Raw genomic sequence first — 24,805 nt, 5'->3', positions numbered from 1 at the left:
CCTCCATTCATTATGGGGAGTACAAAATGACAGAAGGTAACTCTTTCCTCTCACTGCCCTGAGATAGTCCCCTCACCAGGTGTTTTGATTTCTGCCATTCAGGTCCCTCTTAGATTGTACTGCCAATAGAAAGATTTTGATACTATTTTAAACATACTCCATTAGCTTGTATCATTAGTGTTACCGGGCAGTTCACATGTAAGCCTGGCTGATTCAGCTCTTCTGTATTCAACAGCCCCCCTCCCCCATACACACTTTTTTTTTGTGTTTTGTTTTGTTTTGACCAACACTAATGACTCCTGCACTTAAAGGCAGATCACTTGGAGTGATCGCCCTGACCCATGGTTTGCCGGTCGTAGATAGATGTTGCATTTGTTGTTGCTGGGGTACTAAATGTTACTTCCTCACTGTTATCGTCTACTTACCCCCCAGTGAAGCGTGGGGGCTGCTAGGTAAGTATTAAAGCCTAATGCCAGCTCTGGTGAAATGGAAGTAGAGCATAGTGCAAAAAATAGTTTCCCTCTTCACGGCTGGGGAAATACCCCTCAAAAGCCAGAGGTACCTCTACATAAGGAAACAAACGCGCACGTCTGCAGAGGGACTTTGGTGGTGTGATACTCAAGTAACTACTGCAAGAAAGGTACTGTCTGGGAGACAGCTTGATGTTAGGCGAGTAGTTTCATGAGATAGGAGGCAGCTTGTGACTGAGATTTGCAATAGACAGCACACAGTCTGTCTGGGATGCTTTTGCCAGCAAGCAGGAAGCATCAAAAAGGATCTGACTCTTGCACAAGTTTAGGTAATGTAGGCATTGAGACAATTATTTCTCTTGAAAAGAGCACTACAAAGAAATGCCTGAAAGCTTTTTTTTTTTCTCTTCCCCACCTGCCTTCCTGCTCTTGGCAGTGGATGAACTGTGTAGGGAAGCTATATAGTAAGGCACAGCCTTTCTCTCCACAATAGCAATCAATCAATCATTTGTCCATAGTATCAAGGCCCAGTAATATTAAAGGAAAATCCTCATTAGGAATCCCTCTCAGTGCTTTGTTGGCCCAATTTCTTCCTGTAGGCATATTGGCCTGGATTTGAATCTAACCCTGTCTTCCTCTCCAGCAGTCCATGAGGATGTGAACACTGGCTACTGGGGAAGAAGACAGCTATTTTGTATAAAGTAATATAAGGGAGGACTTAGGGGCTACTTGTGTAAAAGAGCCAGGAGAGACACCTGGGCTGAAATGGCCTGAGGGCAAGGGCTCTGCACCGTAAAGATCCTGAAATGGAAATACAAAGATTGCCTAAAGTCACCCACAGGTCCAGCACCTCCTCTCAGCCTCTCTTCTCCCACCCAGCGAGTCCCCTCACTCCACCCAATCCCATTCTCCTCTTCTATTGTCTGGACCCATTTTACTCTTCCACTGACTTCCCCCCCATGGAAGTACCAGTGCTGCCAAGACCAAACAATAAATAGTGAAGACTTGGTCTAATTCTGTTACAGAATTAATTTTTTATTTGTTTATTCTTAGGGACTCATAGATTTTGCATTTGTGGTCTAGTTTCAGTGACAGAGGGTATCTGCTGCCCAGAAAGCTCCATACTTTGGTAAGAGGAGTGTTTTACAGAGTGTGAAAGCTGCACACACAGACTTCCCATCGACCCACTTCTTTTACTTTCTGAACAAAATCCTAACCACCACTTAAAACCTGCCATTCCTGAGTGGCCTTCAGGAGGTATCTGGATGGTTTTACTAAGTTTATTCCAGGCAAATCAGATTTCTCATTGAATTTACTATGTGTAACCTCAGTGGGAGAACACATTTAATTTACGACTATGACTGAAAATAACACCCTGGAGAGAACTAATCTGAGATTCCTGCACCTTCTTACTCTTAAGCTACACATGCATTCTTGGCATAGGCTGGTTGATCCCTGAGGAAAGGAAACTGAAACATGTTTTCCAGCAGACATCTTAAAAATGGACATGCAGCCCTTCAGGAAGCCAGTGGAAGCTGGCATAGCAAGACAGGTTGAATGATAGTCAAGAAATTGCCTGAGTAATGTTTCTACAGACATGAAATGTGAAGGATCAACATGGATACATTCATTCTATCATTCTTCAGTCTAGCCTCTTTCAAGCCAGATTTGGATATCCTAGCCAAACTATTGGATGATTTTTCTTCTCAGTCAGATGGCATCTTTGGAGCAGGAAGTTTGTTTCTTAATTTAAAAGATAAACTCATGGTTTTCTTGGTAATTCTAAGGAAATAACCAGAAGATAATTTCTATCGCACCTGATAGACCTTGCAGACTCCTCAGCATTCCTTCCTTTTTTTTTGTTTGTTTTTGGCACAAAAGAGGAAGGCTGTAGTTATGGACTTCGGGCTATAATGTCTCCAGTTTATAAATAACTTGAAATACTCAGAGACATGGAACTCTAATACTGGTAGCACACATAAGTCTTTGGGCATAGCTATGGCTTAAGCACTGAGTGTGTTTTTCAGTGTTAGCCATATTATGATTCATCAGATGACCTCTAAGTTGTAGTTTTTCATTATTAGTATTTATTATTATTAGCAGCACAGATGTACAATTGGTTATTTGGTTCAATTAAATACAGAAGCCTTGGTCCATGGATGAATAGATTTTCTGTTCCTGATTTAGCTCTTCTGGCATTAGGCATTATGTCTTGTTTTGTCCAAGATTCATTTGGCTGGCTACACAAGTTTTGCATGGCTGTATCACATCTTTTTTTCACAGGCTATCAAGACATCAACTATTTTTTGACTTGTGGTTCTTTTTTTGGTCACTCTAATTAGACATTAATTTCACCCAATTTGTATAGTATCAGTGCTAAAATGTGCTATCATTACCCTAGACTTAAAGAAAACTACTCTAAAACCTTCTGAGAGTAAATATCAGAGTTCATGTTTTATTTTCAGGCTTTTAATGTAAAATTCTCCTTTCATGTCTCTTTCAAGTCTGCTTGAATGAGCTGTGTTTTACCAGTTGCTTTCCCATCTGTCTCAATTTAGTCTCTTTGACAAATTCCAATCTGGCCTGAGGAAAAATCAGAGTACTGAAACCACTCCACATTAGATTATTAGGTATATTTTATTAACAGTGTCTCTTTACTTAAACAAAAAATCCTGACACTCCTTAACTCCCCTGCCAGCAATGTCTTGCGGAGCCCTACGACTTAGACTGACATATTCTGAACGGCTTCACACCCCTCTCTTTTCATTCCCTCCCATCTTCTGACTTTTCACCAGGTACAAAAGTGAGGGTTTTCCTCTTTAACTTTTAACCTTTCATAATCTCGCTGGATGTAACCTACACGGTCTGTACAGCATATAAACTCCACATGACTCTTTTCACTTTCAAACTGCCTAACCCTTGCCCACCCTGAAAGTGCACTGAGAATTTCATGGATATTATAGACACACTAATTTTGTCCCTCAGCCTGTCCCAATAGATTTTACTCTAAACGCATGTGTTAATTATGCTAACTTAAAAATCTCACAAAACCAAATCCAGAGGGGAAAAACTCCCACAAATGTAGCTTGCATTCTGCCACTACTCTTTGCCAGGACATTGCAGATTTTATGCCTATGGTTTAATCTCTTATATTTTTTCAAATTCTTATATGGAATGTGTTACAAAAATGGTGAGCCCAGTCATACTTTGGGTTTCACAGGTTATTTGTTGGATTGGGTTTTTCTTTCTTTGTTTTTGTGGGTTTTTTTTTCCAAACCTTTGTATTCCCTTCCTCCTCCCCCATCCCTCCCCGATCTTTTTTGCAGGAAATTTAATTACAGAACTGCCTATTCCCAAGTTAATAGAAGGCTGCACTATGCAAACAATAAAGATCTCTGTTTAAAAGTAATTGTTGGCTACGTTTGACAGCCCTTAAGGGAATAGGAGAGAAAATATAGGCTGCTGCCCAGAATTTCTTGTTTTACTAGAAATTAGTTTGAGGCTAAGAGTTTTGAGTAGTCTTACGAATCCCAGATCTACCGTCTGCAAGTCCATTCCAAGTTAGTGGGGGAAAAAATTCTCCCGTTCCTACGCATCAGTTAATTCATCAGAAGGACAATCCTAACAGGTCCTGAACACGCAGAAACTCTGCTGTGCTAGTTGCTCAGCAAATCATAACACCAACTGCCTGTATATCCCTGCAGCACCTGCTGCCAGAATTAGTTAGGCAAGAATTTGTACTGTACTTTTCTTAAACCGGGCTTGTCATCTTGTCTGGGAACTGCTCTCTTCCACAAGCACCCCAAATGTCACTTGTTTAAAATAAAACAAACAAACAAACAAACCAACAAACAAACCCCACCAAAAATCAAAGGCATATCACGAGCATATCAGTTTCTAACTGCATGCAGGGAAGTAATGCATTAAGGATGTGTTAGCTCTAACATGTCACATACATAAATATTTTTAAAAAGGTGAAGTGACCCTTTTTTGGCTGAGTTGGCCTTCACTCCTCGCACACAGCCAGTGGACTGCTTCATGCCATTACTGGGCAACTGAATGCCAGCTGAACCCACCCTTGTGGCAGGGTGTCTTGGCACTGCTTGGTATTATGGCTGTAGTGACATGATCACCATCTCAGTAGTAACCCAAAAGTCGCGGAATTTAAATAATTCTCAAAATTGCTATATATCAATTATTTAGAAAGTTAAGGACAAATTATTAATTTTTTTTTATTTCAACTACTAACAAATAAATGTAAAAAAATACCAACAACGAAACAAAAATAAACCCATTCATCCCCCACATTAAAGCAATAATTTTTGTAACATTCAGAACAGTGGAAACTATTTACCGTATATTACTATTAGTGGAGAAAAGCAAATTTAATTTAAAATCATTTTTTCAAACTCCCTCAGTGGATGCCAGATAACTCCAGCTTAAACAAATATAAAAAACTCATTTTAAATGGAGAATAATACAGACAGAGCTCAATTATTGAGATATTAAGGGCAACATTCAAATTGAGATACATTTAAGCATCTTTGCCTCCTGGAGATTTTTACATGACAAGGCTTTAGATAAACATGGTTTTGCAAACAGCAACTATCATATCTGATCACATAACCTCTGGACTGAAGCAGTATGTCAGCAAATATTTCTGATTATTTAAAATATTAAATAACTGTAATTTACTAGGCAGGTCTTCCTCGGAACAATCACAAATTTTTTCAAGAATTAATACCCATACACAAAAAGCATTTAGATGATCTGTTACAAATCTCTGAATTAAAAAAAAAAAAATCACCTCTCTCTGTGATAAAGCCCAATTTAAATACATTTGGGGACATACTAGTAGTGGAGGAGCTGCCTTTCTACAACACTCAGCTTGCAGGGGAAACTGTAGCAGCCAGGGACATATAGGGCAGGAATCACCTCACCTAACTTTAACTATCTAGATATTAGACGCCTAATTTAAGCTAATCATCTGGGTTCCCTCTACAGGTAATGGAGATAAGCATTCCCAGAGGGAGATTCATCCTGCTTGTCTTAGGCATCTCTCTTTTAGATGCTTGTAGGTGGATAAAGTCAAGAAAGATCAGCCTCATTGACAGCCTGATAATCTGTCTTTAGCGATGCACAATTTCCAAATTCAATGAAATTAAGCCAGAACGAAGATAATTTCTTTATTTCATCGTTTAGCCTTTAATTCTCCCTCTGACCCAAATTTTTCTTCAGTTCCTCCCATGAACATCAACTTTCTCTGGCACTTTATTTTTTTTACACTGGACTATGTTTTCCTGGAACCTGGGGAACTGCAACCAACATCAATATGTTGCTGCTCTACCAGTTACAAATCCATTTACATGCATGTGCTCTAAATTGCAGTAGTGTTCTGAACAGATAGATACAATAGGAGTATTGATAGCGATTGTGCTTTCTGGGTCTACTCTACCACTTTCAAATGTGTAAAAATCTGTGGCAACATTAAGGCAGTCAAGGTATATAGATGAATGCTAAAATATATTTACTATTCAAAGAAGATGGCTTAAATCAAACAAGGAAAAATCAGGAAGAAATACCATTAGGGCCCTCACTTCTCCACGTGTGAGCCCAGGTCACCACACATGCCTCGAGGCCTCTGTGCTTCACAATATGGAATGAGTCCTAAAGGTGAAGCCTGGCCTCAACTCTCTTGCATTTAGGGTTTGTGGGTTCTCAGCAATACCAGCATTGCTGCATCGCACCTTTAATCACCAAGCCCTTAGAAACAATAGCCGAGATTTATAAGGAAGCAGGTGTCTGAACTTAAGACTCCTAAATTCATAGCTGGGTGCCTAAAGCAGCAGCAAAACTGACAAGCACCCTGTGCAGTTGCCCACAGATGCTCACCCCAGTAGTGAGGCACTTAGCATTTGTTATAACACAAAACTGATGTTTATTAATTAAGCGTGTTCCAATGGCTACTCGAAGTGCCTTGGCCGAGTGCTTGTGTGCACTAATTTCAATATTGGGCATGCAGTCTACTCTGCGTCTTACTTCTACAGCATTTCTAGAAAATTAATTTTAATAGTTAAAAAACCATCTTGAGCTGCATACATGAAAATAACTTCATTTCTACTGAATGACAATCTAATACGAAATAAGAATATTCACCTTTTTTTCTTACTCTGCCCAAATCCAGGCAATAAATTAGGCTTCTCAGCATGACTGTAAAGTGCTGTGAATTGTATAAACAATCATATATGGACACTGAAAAATAACCCTTATGCACATTGCATTATAGTTCCAAAAATATATTTACAGTCTATTACAAAGATTACAAATGGAAGTGTCTATGTAACGGGATTATGCTAGTTAAAAGCTTTTTACAGATTTTCTTCAACAAAGGCAGGGGGGACAAAAAATTAGTATAACCAAACTGATTTTTCTAATGAAACAAATAAATAAAATGACAAATATAACACTGTACAGTGATCTAAAAAGGGGGGGGGGGGGGGGGGGGGGGGGGGGGGGGGAGGGAAAGGAGGGGGAAAATGATGCATTTAAGTTTTTGATAACTATCTTTGGTCCTAAATGTGGGAAAACACATTATGTCGCACTGAATATACATGTTTGTTTGTGATGCTCTGCAATTAAAATAGAAAAATATAGTGCATTTTCAATGTATTCAGAGCTCACTACACATAAATGTGTGTACAAAACAAGACAGTATAAATAAAATTTACAAGTTTTACAAAGGAACATTTACAGGGTTTTTCTTTTGTTTTTATTTTTTTTGTGTGGATGCCCACATTATCAAACAAGACCAATTTATGACTGATCCCTGGGATCTTTCTCTATCAAAATCAATAGAAGCAGCCCAATTCTCTTTGGAAGTACAGCATTTCATTGCTGGGGTAGTTCACAATTTTCAGATTTTTTTTTAAAGCAATTCTCTCTGGTTCATATACATTCCTGCAATATCTGTAAAGACACCGTTCATTATTGCTTATGGTAGTTAAATCTTTTAATCAAACAAAATTCATATAGAAGTAAATGGTGTAAAAAGATATTCCATTGAGCAACTACTCTTGCATTTGTGTTCCTGATGAATGACTGTTGTGTCTGTGTGAGCACGCACACGCATATTTGTTCAGAGCAGCAAAAGCTTGTAAAAAAATTGAAAATTTTGAACTGCCCCTTGCCTCATGCTCTACAGTTCTCATATAAAATCTATGTCCTTATTCTGACAGCTGGACTGCATACAGCTTGAACTCATATAAAATATACGCCAGCTATTTCTCTCAGATTTGCTAATGCAGAGTATTGAAAAAAAATGTGATGTGCTCAGATTAAATGGTTTAGGTAACACTGGAGAACTGCACCCGTGTTCTGAGACACTCCTGCAATCACTTGTCCATTCAATGCAGTGTCTCAGCAGGTTTACAGTTGTAATCTACATCTTAGAATATATCTCACTTTAACTCTAGTCCATTAAAATCATGTTGCAAACAATTTGCTAAAAGTGCCTAGAACTACTTAGGGGTCATTATTGCTTTTCTTTTTTCTTTTCTTTTTTTTTTTTTTTTTTTCTCTTTTATTTTCTTTTAAAAGATAGTATATGTGTAACATTAAAAAATTCTTTAAAAAATATCAGAGCTCTTGGCAACTTGCATTTTCCTGACTCCCTGCCAATTAGCTAGCCATGTCAATACGGTGCTGATTTAACAAAAGCAAATGGCACAAAAGGATACCAAAGTTCGGACAGATATACATTGCTTGGTCATGCTTCTTAAATCTCTAGGAACTCAAATAATCCTTCAGAGGTACCCAGTGTAGTAATGTGTCATAGAATTAGCACTAAAAAGGTCCAAAGATATAAACATCATACTAAAAGAAAGTCTTTATGAAGAATAAACACAAATGATTAAAAAAAGATTCAGAAATCACAGATTTAAGGAAAATATTTTGTTGAATTCAACAATAATATCATGATTTTATCTGACAAATATATTCTTTTTTAAATTTTTATGTACATTTAAAAAGTCTATTAGATAAAAAGGAGGTTAGAGAGCTCAAGGTGTTTGTATGTTTATTCAGGTAGTACTTTGTTTATTGTCACTGCTGTTTTTTCCTTGCCACCACTGGTGGATCCTAATTCCCTTTTCATAAATTCTGGTGGCACTTAGGAGTTCAAGTCTGTAGGTGCTTCTTGTAGCTCTTCTATTCACTGCAGGAAGGACCCAGGAAATCAAGTGTCTTCTAGCAGCACTTCATATATACTGAAGGCCAGTGCTGTTCTCTCAGTCTGTCACCTCCCTCATAAGGGAGAAATGTCTATCACACTTGGATGCCAGTGCCGTGTAAATGTAGCATTTGTGCTCTCATAGTCTGAATGCTGCTCATGATTTTCTTTTGATGACCAACCAACGTGATCCCTAAACTCATCACATCCCTGGGGAAGATAAATGCGTACATTGTTAATTTTTCAACTTAGACTGCTATTGTATGGTATTCAACTGTGAGTCAAAGCTACGTAGTGGTCTGGGCTACAGGTTTCTGACATTGAAGCTACACTGGAACCTCAGCTCAGTACTGTGAAGTTCATATAGGCACTGTGCAACTTCTCAACGAGGAGTGCAATTACATGGCGGGTGTCACGTAATTACACTGCCTGTGTCTCCACATCTGAGAATGAGGCCAGTATGTTTTGCACTACGATAATCTTTTATTGTGGCTTTTAAGGACACCCAAAGAAAGAGACACCTCTCTTGTAAAATACTTCAGGTGGCTTTCAGGACAAAGTTATGTATAAATACAAGATTTTGGGGATCACATTCTGCTTCCTAAAGAGATGCCTAGAGAAACCCTTTGCATATTGACCCATACCCATCATGCAAATGGAAGAGGAGCAGCTGTTTCAATTCCACCGCTACTAGTGGTACTGACCTAGTAGAAGCTTGTGGGCTCTGATGACAGTTCCCAAGCTATAGGCTTAGACCCCTAGTGACACCAGGCAGATAAGAGTAGGGTTGCAAACTTGAGAATATTGTTAAAAAACTTGTTTAGAAAACCACTGCTCTCTGTGAGAGGAATTGCATTTGTTTGGCAACCACCAGGACAAGAATGTTGTTTGCAGGGTGCCAAGAAGACCTGTTTATAAGATGGCAGTACCAATACAGGCCATGCTTGCCTTCAGAAAATTGTTTTGCTTCTATAGACTTTTATCCTGATGCAAAGCCATGTCTTGCAGGACACAGACAGCCCCCAGCCAATTAGAAGAAAATTCCACACCTTCCTAGTACACATCTGGAAAAAGGTACCAATTAGGTAGTGGAGGTAAAGTGGTTATTTTCCTATACATACATACTTTGAAATGGGCCACATTCTCCCTCTAATTCTAGCCCCTTGGTGTTATTTCAATTGGTCTCAAAAGCAAGGAAAAAAGTGATGCCACTCATATGTAGCAGGGTATTTGCCCTTTCATAGGATGCTCTAATATAACATCATCAGCTGCTAAACCGGCTGGCTTAACCCCAAGTACCATGTTTGTACTCAGGGCAAAGTTTTGGAGTTGAACATTGTGTATTAGTTTACCTAGAAATTCCCTAAATGCAAGTCAAACATGCCCAGTACTAACTTACTCAATAGTCATCCTGGCAACTGATTCAAGAGAGTTGTAGCCTGCTGCTGTGAAATTATCCTTATATCTTTCCATCTTAATAGCTTGTAACCATTCGCCTACGGAGCAGAAAGTGGTAAAATCGGGAGTGTTCTGGTCCAGAAGAGGGCTAATTGGTCTACGGAGAAGGAAAAAGGAAAGTAAGTTGTTTCCAAAGAGAGTAAAACATCAGGGAGTATTTAGCAAGGTGAGAGTCAAATAAGTTTGGGGTATTAAAAAGGTCAAGAGTAGAAAGTAATAGGCCTTTTACACAGTTTAGATTATTCTGTGAATAGCTCTTGACTACTCTGTGACTCACAATATGTACTTCCTAAGTTTATTCATGTAAAAGATGAAAGGTCAGAGTGAGCAAAATCAGCCTAACGGACTATTGTTACCAACAGAAAATCAACCTTATTACCTAGCATGACAGCTGCTGCAACTAAAGTTGCTGAGTAAAATAGAGATGCTATTCTTCTAAGCATCTTAGAAAATATAGTAGTAGCTATTCCCATTTTTCAATCGGATGGGACAAAACAAAGACAAGGAAAGAGTGGAGACACAAAGTAAGTTGCTTAAGGTCACACAGCAAATCAGTCAGTAGAAGAACTGGGAGCAGAACACAGGCCAGTTGATTCCCTAGTGCAGTGATCTAGCTAGCAGATCAAAAGATTACCACGATTAAATAATTCACCTGAAATTTATGAAGAAGCCATTAAAAGCTACACCATGAAATACAATGCAATGTAATTGCTGAAAGGAGTTAAAGCCAGAAATTGAAAGGTAAAAATCTAGAGTGTAGCATGTCAAAGTACATTGGCCAAGCATGAGTATTATTAATAACTATTTCTACGGTAGCAGTTGCTAGGGCAAGGGATGCATCATATAAAACTACAATAGATGATGATCCTTGCCCTCCAGACTTCACAATTTTAAGAAACAAGGAAAACAAAGACTGCTAGTGGTGAGAGTGTGGAAAGAGTGACGAGTGGGCAGTAGTTTACCGAGAAATGTGTTAGTTCCATGATAATTACTTTCTTTATTTTGGATATTTTTTTAAGAAAGTCCTTTTTGGCTTTGTTCAGCATGGTAAAAAAGAAGGGCAAATGAGGGAAGGGAAGAACAGGGAACAGAAGGCAGGAGGAACTGAGAGACACATGGACTAAGTGTGAACTGGAACCAGCCACCAAGCAGAACATCCATAACCCAGCCACGTGCACCATTGTAAGAGCACACACTAAAGCTTTTCTTACCTGCTACAGGTTCCCAGTGGGGTTTTCAAGCTATTTGGGTTTCTAATCATTTTGTCCAGAATACCAACTATCTGCTCAAACTTCGGCCTTTCACCACGTTCCTTCTGCCAACAATCTAGCATCAGCTGGTGCAGTCCTGCTGGGCAATCCATGGGTGCTGGCAAACGATAGCCTTCTTCGATTGCTTTTATAACCTAGTAACCAACATAGTTAATAATTTTTCATCAAGAGATATTTAAGGAATATATCTTGCAACCCAGATCAAGAATTAAAGAAAAATAAATAAAGAAAAAAAATCAATAAACTAAAATTTGCCATCAGTGTTGCAAAAATATGAGTCTGTTGTTTTGACACTAGCCTTCATGTTTTCAAATAATTTCCACGACTTTATCTTTGGGCTTATTAAGCATATTGTTCTATATGTGCAGAACACAGCTATATTACCTAGTCAAGTGAGCAGCGGGGAACAACAATTAAATTCACCAGGGGAGCAACAGATAGATTGATAAATGGAGTTATTTCAGAAAGCATTATTACTTGCCCCAAGGCTTTTATGAAAGAGTGTGTGGTAGAAGCAACTGACTTGTAAATGGATAGGGATCTGTGAATGCACATATAAAATACAAAAAGCCTGAAGATATTATAAAAGGATCCAAGAAAAATGTTTAGCAGACAGAAATTGTTAGGGAAAAAAGTTGTATTCTATGTCTAGCCATGTTATATTAATGATAAAGTAGCAGAAATGTGCCACGTGAGAGAGGAAGACCTGGCTGAATGGTATTTTAATATATCACCTAAACAGGGAGTTAGATTTAATAAGAGATGCTGCTAGATGATGATATGATTGAAGGAGAGAATAAATGTCTGAACCAAGAATTACACCCGTCCGTTGACTCCCTTAGCCAAGTCCATTTGGATTTAAGTAAAAAATAAAAATGGGTAAAGTAAAATCACAGGAAACTGCTGTAAACCTTGAGGGCAGGATAAGAAAGCACATCAGGAAACAAGGCAGATAAGAAAGGCTTGTGAAAAAGGGCTGAAACACCGTTCATGGGGGATTTCAAGTATACTGACATTGACTGACATAGCAGTATTAGAATTGCTAAGGAAGGGTGCTTGTTCCTGAAGGGTAGTGCACAGGACTGTCTTCTTCCTCGGTTTGTACAGAAAGCAAGATCAGAAGCTGTTCTGGATGTAGCCCTAGGAAGTAGATCTGGTATGATAAATAAAGTTGGTGAATATCCAAGGTTTAGTGAAAAGTAATAACCTCAGATAGAAAATATTCTATCGGTTGTGTTGGAAAAAGCAAAAGCAGTGGACTGCAAAGTAGACAGAACTGCAAAGAATACAAAATGACCTTCAAAAAGCTGGCTGAAATCCATGATTGTATCAAAACCTTTTGCAGAAAAGAAGTTTCGTGAAAAGAGGAGGCATAGCCCAGTGGTAGGGCACTTACTGCAGGTTTGTGTCACAGAACATCCTTCCGACCTCCAGGAAGTTGCCTCATCTCCCTGGGCCTCAGTTTTCTATCTGAACATTTAGAATGACAGTACTGTCCTACAACTCAAAAATGACTGAGAAATATTCAGTTCCTGCAGTAACATCCACACCTTGAAGAATGAGTGCGGTGACCTTTCAGAGACAGTGAAGTTATCTGTCAGACAGGGTGGGGAGAGAGGATTTCTGCAGAAGAACAGGGAAACTGGAAGAACAGTACTGTATAGGAAAGAAAACATTAAAAGTAAAATGTAAGATCTGTCAGAGCAGTATTAAGAGGAAAAACAAAAGAACAGCTCCTTACGCTTAGAAGTAGCGCTGGAATAAAAGTAAAAAAATAAGCTACAGTGGGTATAGAACAACTGGTGTGCTATGGAAAGTAATGCAGAAATTTCTGACCTTCTAAAAGGTGAAAGGTATTAAACCCATTGTGCATACTACATATGATTTACTACAAACGAAGCAGTTGCTTAAGAGGTCAGAACACAGAGACAACTAATGAGGAATGAAAAAGTAGGTAACAGCAACAGCAACACAACCACCAAAACTTCTAAGACCCTTAGAACTGGCAAACCATCTAGCTAAGACTATATCCAAGAGCGTAAGGGATAGTGAAAACATGAATGAAAGGTTCATGAACAGGACTCTTCCATGTTCACTATGACCTGCAGAGAAACCTGAAGAGAGGTGGGAATCAAGATGATGACATTATTTTTAAAAGGCTTTGAGGATACTGCAGAATCAGCTTCTTTGATGTGTATTCTGAGCAAGAAGGATGAAACTGGGAAATATAAAATAATAAGTTAGCTAGAGATGGATGAAATTGCTGGGAATATCCAAAACACTGAAAATAACATTCTAAACTATTGATAAGTAAAGTTTCTTTTTATAAAAAGAAAAAAAAAAGCTTATACAAAACTTGGGCACTTTGAAGGGTACTACAAGTATCTACTCTGCTAAGAAAGGTGGGGTTCCAAAAATCAGTACTCAGAGATAATGAAATAGATGCAGGATTTTTTTTTTTTTTAAATAAGCAAAGCTACAAAGAGAACACAGCTGGAGTCTTTACTAATAGAATTGATTTATATTATTTACACTTCCCACAATTTGTTTTTCAAATTCTGCTTTTGCTGCAAAAAGAGAAAAAGGGAATACTGCTAAAAGTCAAGTATGCTTTTATCATAATCAGGCTGAAGATGTAAACTAGACTAGAAGAGGGCCAGGTCTGTTCACTGTATATACTGGTTGCCAACAAAGAAGTATTAAATAAGGGTAACTGGACAACGTGATGTTATCACTCTGCTTCTGGGTATATAATAATAATACAGATTAATAATCATAATAATGGTAATAAATCCAGGAGTACAGCAAAGAAAAGATATGTAAGCCTAAGCTCTTGCCCTTTTCTGAAGAACGAAACTGCGCTATGGTCAGTAACGGAATGAGAGCAAGAACTAGCAAACACCAGCAGTCTAATAGGGGAATAGGGTAAAGTGCAGTGGTTTCAGGGCTACTGTTACCAGCAAGGATTAAGCTGAGGGGAGCCCACTGCTCAGAGATGTTGGGGGGACTCCAGAATTAAAGAAATGCCATCTAAAGATCCGAAGTCAGGGAGACATTTTTCGGAGATCTGATCTGTTCTATGACTACACCCACATCCACTTTTAGGCAAAATGACACACTTAAGATATATAAACTGCCTGAGTGTATATGCAAAATTAGAAGAGACACATTTACCATTTTTTATTCCAGTTAAATAATCCCATTGGTAACTGTGAAGGAGAATAAATAACTAATCATAAGATGATTCTAAATTTTTGCATCATAGATTTATCTATGGGATTGGTAGGATGTGTATATGTTTTGGGAGGACATGCTTGAAGATGACAGCATACAAGAACGTTTGAAATTATTTTGCCAAGCAATTGATGCATCTTTTAACTATGTGCTATTGAAGATTATTATGTAAGATGCTAAAAAGAGCTGAAACTGCAAGAAGTGGTAATTAGCTGTTTTATGAAAAAGGTTCATTCATGCACTTTACCCGAAATTTTCAATAGAGGGAATACTTTTCAAAATCCAACAAGAAGCATGAAGATACCAAAATTTCTCCCCTATTTAAAAGTTTTTCCTTATTGTTCCCTGAAGGATAGGTAAGGTTTGCCTTTGAGGCATCTTATATTCCTGTCAGACTTCTTTTATGTTTGAATCTAGTACAGAAGGAAGGTGTCAAAAGAAATGAAACTCTACTGGGTGTCTAGGGAATGTAAATATTTCTCTTTCTCTGCCCCAAGGACTTGTTTGCCCATATTTTGACAGTCCATGAAATCTTTGACACTGAGACCTGTCAAATATTAACAACTTTGCACTGTGCCAAACTGACTCATCATTTACACTTTTATCTTTTTTTTTCAACTTTGATGTCGATCATTCAATCAAAAAATAAAATAATAATAAAAAAACCCCACTCAAGCCCCTGACCTGAAGAACTTTAAATGAGACTCTTTCTGACATCTTTCTCACCTGTATGGCTTTTTCCTGTGTACTTTCTATATTAATATATACTCTTGTCAGAAATCAAGATTAACACCCATCTGTTCTATTACTGCTGACCTGTTGCTCTGGGTCATATTTTATGCAAACAAGGGTATTGTTAAATCAGCATAATTAACTTGAAAAAGCCAAAGTAGGTCATTAACTGCCACTCAGATTTCTAACAAGTTTTTTCAACTGATTACTCATTGCTCTGAGGTCAGAAACATCAGAATTATTTTTTATTGGAAAAAAATTAATTCCTTCTATGCTTAAGTGTAATAAAGAGCACATATTACTATTTTTGATGTTCCAGTTTTACTTGATACTCAGGACAGAAACCTACAACATCCACATGGCAGAAGAACAATTTAGAGATTTAGGTAAAAAGTGAAAGCTCTGTAACTTTTTCATTTTGTGAGAAACCTACGGTATTTTGATAAACCTTATTTCTAAGCCAACACTTTATGCATGTATAGTGAAACACATATGTATGTGTTTACAATATGTAATTTTTGTTTTTCTAACAAACACATACGCATATACACGCTCACAAACAGACAAAGTATAACCTACATCTTGATTTGACATGTCCCAGTAAGGCCGTTCTCCATAAGACATTACTTCCCACATAACTATTCCATAACTCCACACATCGCTGGCTGATGTAAATTTGCGGTACTGGATGGCCTCTGGAGCTGTCCATCTCACTGGAATTTTTCCACCCTATGGAAAAGAAGAAAAGAAGAAAGTTTTCTTTTTCCTCCACAGAATTTCCATATCATCTTCCATAGAGGGCATTTATTTCCATCAACATCAAAAGCAGCACTTACATCGTCTACTATAGTTGACCGATTGCAGAATTTTCAAAGGAGTCTAAGGAAGTTTAGGCTCTTAAAACACCTGGACCATAGAAACTTAGATACCTGTCTAAGCTAAGGGGGATGCATTTCTCTGGAAGTGCTTATCACGCCATTCATTTTAAGGGGCTGCTTAGATGTCTGATTTACACTAGTCATTTGACTCCTGGCTGGCTGAAGCTAGGTGAGAGGAATCTCATCTTGTGCATATAAATCCCCTTGACTTGTCATACGGCTCCTCTGAAATCTCGGTCTGACATTTTTAAACCAGGATCCCACTTAGAGCCCAGCGGCGGGAGTGACGGCCGTGAACGCCGGTGCAGTTTCCCAGATCCCTGCGCCTGTCGGAGCAGATTCCAGGGGCCCCTCCTTCCCTCAGCATGAGAAAATAGGTACAGTGAGGCCCCACGGGTGGGAAAGTGGAGCTGGCTCAACAAAAGAATAAAGAGCATAGTGTGCCCGATGAATGCTTATTTAAGAAAAGCGTCCCACCCAAAAGCAAGGGAAAATACAGGAGTTGAGCTTTGTCACAGTCTAGCCTCAAGCTAGTCAACTTTTTGGCGAGATAAAATCTAGTCTGAAAAATAGTAATAGCCTACAAATATTTTAATTGACTCATAGTAAATGAAATGATTATAATTTTTATGGGTAAAACTTCCGTATTTGTTCAAACAGAAAATCACGAGGAAGGGAATAATGACGATACTGTGCAAAATTTTTAGAACTTTACCAAATAAAAATATATGTTCTTACAAAAATATCAATCCCTAATTAGAGCCAGATTTCTGCAGAGACTCTTTTCATTTTGACTGGTTAACATTTCTCAAGCAATTAACGTATTTCTTTTATCTATACTCTCTAGAAGATGTGCTTCTTCTTAATAACCATATCTCAAAACTACCAAAACCCATCCATTTCTCTTACGGTAGTAGTGTAGACGGCCTCTGGATCATCTTCTATAACTCTGGAAAGGCCAAAGTCTGACACTTTACAAACAAGGTTGCTGTTGACAAGTATATTGCGTGCTGCAAGATCCCTGTGTACATATCCCATATCGGCCAAATATCTCATTCCAGCAGCAATTCCTCTCAACATTCCCACTAGCTGAATGACTGTAAATTGCCCATCATGTTTCTGGAGGGAAGAAAGGAGCAGCAATTCTTGTTAGTATAGCTGAGAAGAGAAATAAGAATTAGGTTTACAACTTTAGCTTTCTACTTATTTACTACTTCTGTGGCAATTCATCCTGGGGCAAAGAAACTCCCTTCAAACACAAGTTTTATTTTCTCCAGAGATAAAGCAGCACATCCAGTTAAGAAATGTGTGAGTAGTTAATGTACTAGAAGTTAACAAAACTTGCTAATCACTATAAATTTCTGGCTAAGTCAGGGAAAGTCTCTTCTAAGAGAGATTACCTGATGCACAGCGCTTTATAGTTTGCCTTTATGCTCTTCATCTCTCAGCATAATTATTTGTATCAAGAAAATGAAAACTATCTCCTTTTGGAAGCCTAGCTACTGATAATTTTATTCATAGCTTGGAGTATATCAAACAAAATCTTTCTGTTCTCTATGGAGTGCTTATACATCATCTCACGCTGTCTTGTACACCTGATAAGGATCAGAACTGGCCAGTTCAGAACACACACTCAAAAAATGCTAAATTGTTGTGGACTTGCATTTCTTTTTCCTTTGTTCTTCTCTTAAACACAACCATAGTGCATTTAGGGATTCTTGTATGCTGATTTCCACCATGCTGACACAATAAAATTCTGCTCCCAAAAGGCCGAAGATTGGCTTCAGGTATCAGTGGTGTTAACTTCATCTGGTGGCAATAATAAAATCCACCATGTCTATGCCACATTAAATCACCTAAATTCCTAGAATGTTCCCATGTGATCCTGTCTGATCCTCTCATTTCTGATCTGGTTTTGCTGAAATAATGTAGAGAACTGCTAGTATTTGTCAAGCTCCACTTCAGTCTGAAAACCAGATTATATGAATAATTACAATTAATGAATGAATAATTATACATTCATTATATATGAATAATTATAGGAATAATAATAATTTAATTATATGAATATCATGCATGTATATGTATATTTATGCACATATATAAACCCATATATTTAAAAGTGACAATATATAATATAATATATTATATATGTGACTTAAAATATGTTTATATATGTTTTCATTTTGGTACTCACCCTAAGAAATGCATCTAAGGCCCCATTCTCCATGTATTCTATTACAATCATGACTGGTTTCCCTGAAAGAAAAGACAGGTTTTGTTTGAGAAACTGTTACACAAATGGAGTGCCTTTTTTCGATAAAACACATGTTATTCCTTTGAAGGACTGAATCATTGAGACAACGAACATTTCTGAGGCCTCCAGCACTGTTACTGAGTTCTAATAAGTTCTTAAATGTCTGCATGGAACGTGGTCATGATTCACAAAATTAAACCATACAAATCAAAATGTCAGTGTGTTCTCCTAGCTCCTACTGTGTGAACAGGACTCCGGAATAATGACACTTCAGATAATATGAAAGGACATAAGAAACCTTATCTCTCTGCATGGTCTTTGAGGCTAAATGAAACTAGAAAAATAATATATTTCAAAGTACTTCATCTTTTAATCATGCGTGCATCTTAATTTTTTTCCTCAGGTTGTAGCATAAAGTAAGTATTGTTTTAGTTAGTTACGCATCAGGAGAAAATCCATTAGGAGTGTGCAGCCTGTTTATAATTTGAATCTTTGACCATGAAAAAGCTAAAGTAATTTCTGCCATTATGCTGTTATTTGACTGACAGATCGAGCCACTGCTTACCTCTGGTAACGACCCCTTCTAAGTGAACAACGTTGGGGTGGTCAAACTGTCCCATGATGCTTGCTTCACACAGGAAATCTCTCCTTTGCTTTTCAGTGTAGCCAACTTTCAGGGTTTTTATGGCTACTGCAACATCTCTCTTGCCAGGAAGCTTTAGACGCCCACTGCACACTTCACCAAACTCTCCTAAAATGAAGTAGATCAATGCTGAATTACTCCGACTATAATATCAATATTCTTTTTAGGCCTTGATTCAACTAGATGCCTAAGCGTGCATTTAAATTTAACATGTGAATGTTTATATTTGAAATGGATTACTTACGAACACAAAGACAGGCATGTGCTTTAAATGAATTGCTGACTAAGTACCTTACAGAGTAAACACTTCACGTTAAACCAATCTACAGGACTGTTATTTGAGTCTTTTAAGAGACTTGTTAGTAATTTGTTACACTTTTTCAAAAACAGGAAATAAAAATGAAGTGGCTTTCATAAGAAAATACTATTACAGAAATAGTAATACCATTTCTAAGTGAAAATGTCATTCTGTTCTACATGGTTTCCTTGCTATGTTTAGATCCAATGGTTTTTTTTCTTTCAAAAGGCAGCTCTTTCGGAGCTGCTTTTAATTCAACATCGTTATGGTGTTAAATGAAGCACTACATTAATACCTTCAAGCAGGATAATTTACTTTGCAGATTATGAAATGAAAGGTGTGACTTATAACAATTTTGTTACATTAAACAAACACAAGCAAATGCTGGAAGTTTGTAAAAGGTTCTAAACTAACAGACAATTGGAACTTGAAGAAGCATGTGAAAAAAATGGCCAAACAGCCAGAGAGAATACAAAAAAAAAAGCCTCAACAACCATAATTTGGGAGAGACGTAATTGGACTCCATTGGACAGGAAATAGGATGGAAGCATGCGAGATGTGAAGCTGAATGGCAATACATCTACCTCACTATTACTGAGATTGTGAAAGATTTAAGGATTGTCCCTTTCCTCACAGCTGTGTCAGCAGAGAGAGAAAGAGAGACCCCTTATTCCATAGCCAGGAGGAAAAATCTCTTGGGACATACAGGAGAAAAGGGTAGCAACATAAAGGGGAACATCTCTTTAAAAAGAGAAAGATTCATTGCAAAAATATTTAATAATCCGATACTTTGCAAATTTATGTGGAGTACGGGAGATACAGATCCAAGCCCCTCCTCCAAATCAAATCAAGCCTGAAATTTATCTCCTGCATACCTGCGGAGTGCCTTAACATTAAACTATTGAGTATGCACAAGTATGCAGACACACCTACATCCAAGACATGTTTTAGGGTGAGTGATGAAAAAAATTACTGAATTAGGAAAGACTAAGACAGAGAGTTTGATTAGAGAATCCCTTTGGGATATAGACCGAGGTCCTGAGAAACCTGGTGAGATCAGGACTTAAGTGCACATACACACTGGCAAGGTGTCTGGCTGGCAGTGGAGAGAAGTATGCTGGAAAATGGGGCTGAATGCCTGAAGAGGTAGATGTTAAATTGTCCGAATGGATGAGTTCTGAGAAATCTTGTTTAGGACACCGTCACTGTTCCAACACTACTGTTCTCCTGTCACTCCCAACAGCAGAGCTTTCAGAAGGAGAAAACCAGTACCTGGGCCTCAGCTTCACAGTTCTCCAGCTAGAAGGGTAGAACTTTGACCAGACCTTAATATTTCCAACCAACTTGTTTGGGCAAATCTCCACTCAGCACGGCTCGTTTTACAAATCTTACAGGAGATGGCTGCATACAGAATCGAATTCCTCTCCCTCCCGTTCTACGCTAGCTGAATTAAGGTTAGCTCCAATCAACTCCATATACCTCCGTTAACACCATGCTGCACGCGAGCTAACCGGCCAGAGTACAAGTGTTCTTGCCTGCACAGGTGAGGCATTAGCCCCAGCCGTCCTTGGGCACTGGAGTCATGGTCTGAATATCCATGTCATAGCTATGAATACTGTGAGGCATAGCTGCTACATACATAACAGCTAGCTGCTCACGCCCTTAGCTTGGTGCCTTAACCTCCCTCCTGCAATTCATTAGCAATATGGATAACTATTATAGAATTCACCACTCACCTCACTCACAGCTCCTAGCCACAAGAACTTCCTAAAGGATAACAATTTTCTCTAGCAGTACCTTCCAAAATTGCTTTTGTTCCATGCCGAAAAAAAGACGTGAGTATAAGTGTGTGTGTGTTTGTGTGTGTGTGTGTGACACTTCAGAGCCAGGTAATTAGGATACTTGGCATGGGAGACACTAAGGCTTAACTCCTTTCCAGCTCTCTGTAATCTGATTTTGATTGATTTCCAAAAGCAGATCACTCACTCTCAGGCAAACCAGAAACTTGAACTTGTATGTTATGCATTTCAGGTCAGGATGCTAGCCAACAAACTACTTTTATTCCCCAGAAAATAGTATATTCAGCTGAAAAGATGCCCCAAAATGATCCAGAAAATATGACAACAAGAGTGGGAATACTGCACAGCCGCACAGCCACTAGCTCAGCATGTCAACAAGGAAGAAGCTAAAACAAAGCATGTGTGGTACGAACAAGGACTCAACATAGTGGACACCATTTTCTGTATCTGACAGGTGGCCGCAGCGGGATGGTAATGAAAATGTTGGCAAGGAAAGCACATATCCCTCATGCAAATTGAGCACAAGCATACTTGCACCCTGTTTGTCTGAGAGAGACATGGCACCGCTCAGTAGTTGATGTGGCCAGCATTGCTGATGCATATTGAGACTGCTAAGTGGCTTTTCTGGTGCTGTCCCTAGTAGAAGTTCTATATTCTTCTTTGATGTATGAGTTTCAGCTGCTTCTTTGGGTCTTTAACATTCTGTTGTTCCTGGACTGCATTTCATTTCACTCCTATTTGCTATCTACATCAACAGGTCAAAGCCATAGCTAAACCCCATACACAATATGCTTTCACCATAGCGCTTCTAATTAACTTTCTTCTGAATGACTACTGACACACGTTAGGTTTTTTGCTATCAGTTATACTCATTAAAATCAAGAATAAATTCATCTGCAGTCAACAAAATTAACATTCTGGAATTACTCTGTCATAACAGTGAAAATATGTTTTAAGCTGTATTTGCAACTGAAGCGTTTTCAGCATTTTGCTCAGAAGGCATCGTCAAAGTCTGACTGAATATATCTTTGTGCTCTGAACTGTTGCTATGCTGTTTTTTAACTTAAAGCAAAAGATAAAGCCCAGTAATTTTTTCTATGCTAATCTTGAATTTAAATCTTGTATATTGTGTATTTATTAGAAGACATGCTGCCAGTCTAGCATCACAAAAATTACTAGTTAGCAAGGGCTGGATTCTTATGCTCTTACTCATCTGAAGGAATAATCTGCTCAAGTAGTGTTGTTAATTTCAACGTACTACTCCTTGATTAAGACATGATTCAACATGAGTGAGGTTACTTTAAAGAGGCATTGTGAATTCAAAGTGTAAAGAATTTTTTACTGGTAAACCAGCTTATTTTAGAGATATTTCTTCTTCTCTTTTTAAATAATACCACAGTATGTAATTTACAGTGCATGCCAAACTACAGGGTGATTTTAAAAGTATTCTGCTAATACTTTTATGAAACAACAGGAAAGCAAAAGAACATTTCCTCCAGGAATCCAAAGTATTTGATATTTTTCTTACCCGTGGAAACTTAATTTCACTACATGGAGTAGTGCAATAAAAATGTCACGTATCTTATTAATGCAAACAAATGAAACTGCCTTTTTAGAGCATGAACACCATGGCTTAAGTAGGTGGTAGACAGTTCAAGAGGAAGAAAAGCAATGTAATGCTGGTGCAATTACAATCAGTCATGAGAAGTTAAACAATAACTTTTTGTATTCATAAAATATCAAAAAGAAAAATGCTAGAACAAAAAACAGCCTTGGGGAAGATTCTGTTATACAGAAATGAGACCTTCCTAGTCTCTATTTAAGATTTTGTGCTGCAGCCACTTTTCCTTACTCACAAGAACAAAAATTCAGAGGTCAAAAAGCCCTCTTGCAAAAGGAAAGTGAGCAGAATTTGCACTCACGCCTAATACCTTTACTCTGACAGTAAATAATAGGCAGCAAAACTGCCCCCCTTCCCCCAATTACATTTTTAACAGCAGATACAGAATTAGAAACCCACAAGCTTTCAATGTCAAGCAAGACTCTTCATTTACTTATTTATTTGGTTTTTGTTGTTTTTCCCCCCACGTTTGTTTTTACATTTTAGAAGCGAGTGCAGCTTCGTTGCTCTTAACCACTCCAGCAAATGCAAAAAGTTCTTCTATACTTGAGGTATAATTATTTGCCTGTCATTATGATGTATGAGTTTCGATCCCAGCTAAATGGAACAGTTGAATCAGGAAGCCACGGCAGCCTTACCTGCACCAATCACACGCTCAATTTTAATACAAGAGGCATCTAGCTCCTTGGCGAATTGATGGACAGCTCTATTTGGGTCCTCGTAGGTTTCAGGGTCAATGTAGGTTTTGGTGCCTGGAAATTTAACTGTAATGATGTAAGAAAGCATGACTGTGATGAAGCAAAGGCACTTATTGTGCAGTCAGCCCAGGAATTTCATTATGCAGAGTGCTCCTTGGAAGAGCGAACCTGCTTCCACACTGCCTGAGTCAGAGCCGCTCTGAGAGGCAACCTTAGTTTTAGGCATCATCTGCAAGCATGTTGACACAAGTACACAATCCCATCTCTAAAAATGACTAACATTAGCATCTGCATCTCCACCTTGAAGTGAAAGAAGTAATAAATATTAAATAGCGTTCAATGGAATAAAATGCAAGGGTTGAGTGGGAGCAAAAATAAAGCAGGGGAAGGGGTATAAGAGCAGCAGAGGAGGTTAAACTTTCTTTTTTGTGTAAGGACAGCTTATCCTCTTTTCCCAGGTTGTGTAAACAGTGTTTCTTTATGTTATCTCTGTCTTCTAGTGGGATTTGAAAGGCTCCTCCACCTACTTCAATTTGCTTAAATTATTGAATATAATATTATTTAAAGACTGTGGCAAAAGCCAAGCTAAACTATTCACAGCACTTAGAATTTATATCCTTAGGTACGTTTCTTTCAGTAGAATATGAACATGAGAAACACTTGTAGCCAACTTGTGAAGGCATAGGAAGGGAAAGCGGGCTCTGTGGCACAATTATTCCCTCTCTCAAGGACCTAAGTGAATAATATGCAGCAACTTGGTTTTTGCTCTCTTTTTCTCCAGTATAGCACTTAGTAGAACTCAGGCAGCGTAGCGCTCTGGCCAGCATGTAGTTTTTTCCCTTGGTTTGCTGCTGATTCAGGAAAATTATTTTTTACCCCTCTCGTGAAAGTAGAAACTTCTGGTGAAAGTAGAGCACCCTTTGGAATCTATTAACCAAGCTATTTTTATGAAATAAATTTGGCTCACAAGGATTACAGTCCTGAGCTTTAATTAAATCAGTGAACTAGAACTCAATATGAAAATGTAAGAATGTTCCTCTACTAATTGATACACTGATATACAAGAATAGGATCAAAAGTCAATACAAAACATAAATAATTTATGGTTGCTGTGTAATCTTTTAATTGAATATAAAATATTTTAAATTTGAAAATATATTGAAAAATAGCTCTAGTAATCATGTATTTATGTTTTAGATGCTATTACCAACCAAAAAAC

General features: G+C 38.1%; 1 protein-coding gene across 6 annotated transcripts in view; it reads right to left on the bottom strand.

Moving 5' to 3' along the window:
- Positions 1 to 24,805, bottom strand: part of EPHA7 (EPH receptor A7) — a 163,059-nt gene that overhangs the window by 4,599 nt on the left and 133,655 nt on the right. The window contains exons 10-17 of one of the 6 annotated variants that reach the window (XM_029998118.2): positions 23,527 to 23,652; positions 19,093 to 19,278; positions 18,468 to 18,529; positions 17,180 to 17,389; positions 15,972 to 16,121; positions 11,367 to 11,560; positions 10,097 to 10,252; positions 7,725 to 8,907 (exon numbers count right to left, since the gene is read on the bottom strand). In XM_029998118.2, coding sequence (XP_029853978.1) covers positions 8,793 to 8,907; positions 10,097 to 10,252; positions 11,367 to 11,560; positions 15,972 to 16,121; positions 17,180 to 17,389; positions 18,468 to 18,529; positions 19,093 to 19,278; positions 23,527 to 23,652 — 1,199 coding nt within the window. In that variant the 3' untranslated portion in view covers positions 7,725 to 8,792. Of the gene's footprint in view, positions 1 to 7,724; positions 8,908 to 10,096; positions 10,253 to 11,366; positions 11,561 to 15,971; positions 16,122 to 17,179; positions 17,390 to 18,467; positions 18,530 to 19,092; positions 19,279 to 23,526; positions 23,653 to 24,805 lie in introns of those variants that run through there. The other 5 variants (XM_029998128.2, XM_029998101.2, XM_029998110.1 and 2 more) reach the window with 5 other exon arrangements.

Source organism: Aquila chrysaetos, chromosome 2 (assembly GCF_900496995.4).
Source record: "Aquila chrysaetos chrysaetos chromosome 2, bAquChr1.4, whole genome shotgun sequence".
Lineage (NCBI taxonomy): Eukaryota > Metazoa > Chordata > Aves > Accipitriformes > Accipitridae > Aquila > Aquila chrysaetos.
Note: the sequence above shows the minus strand (reverse complement) of the source record. Positions and strands in the feature narration are given on the sequence as shown.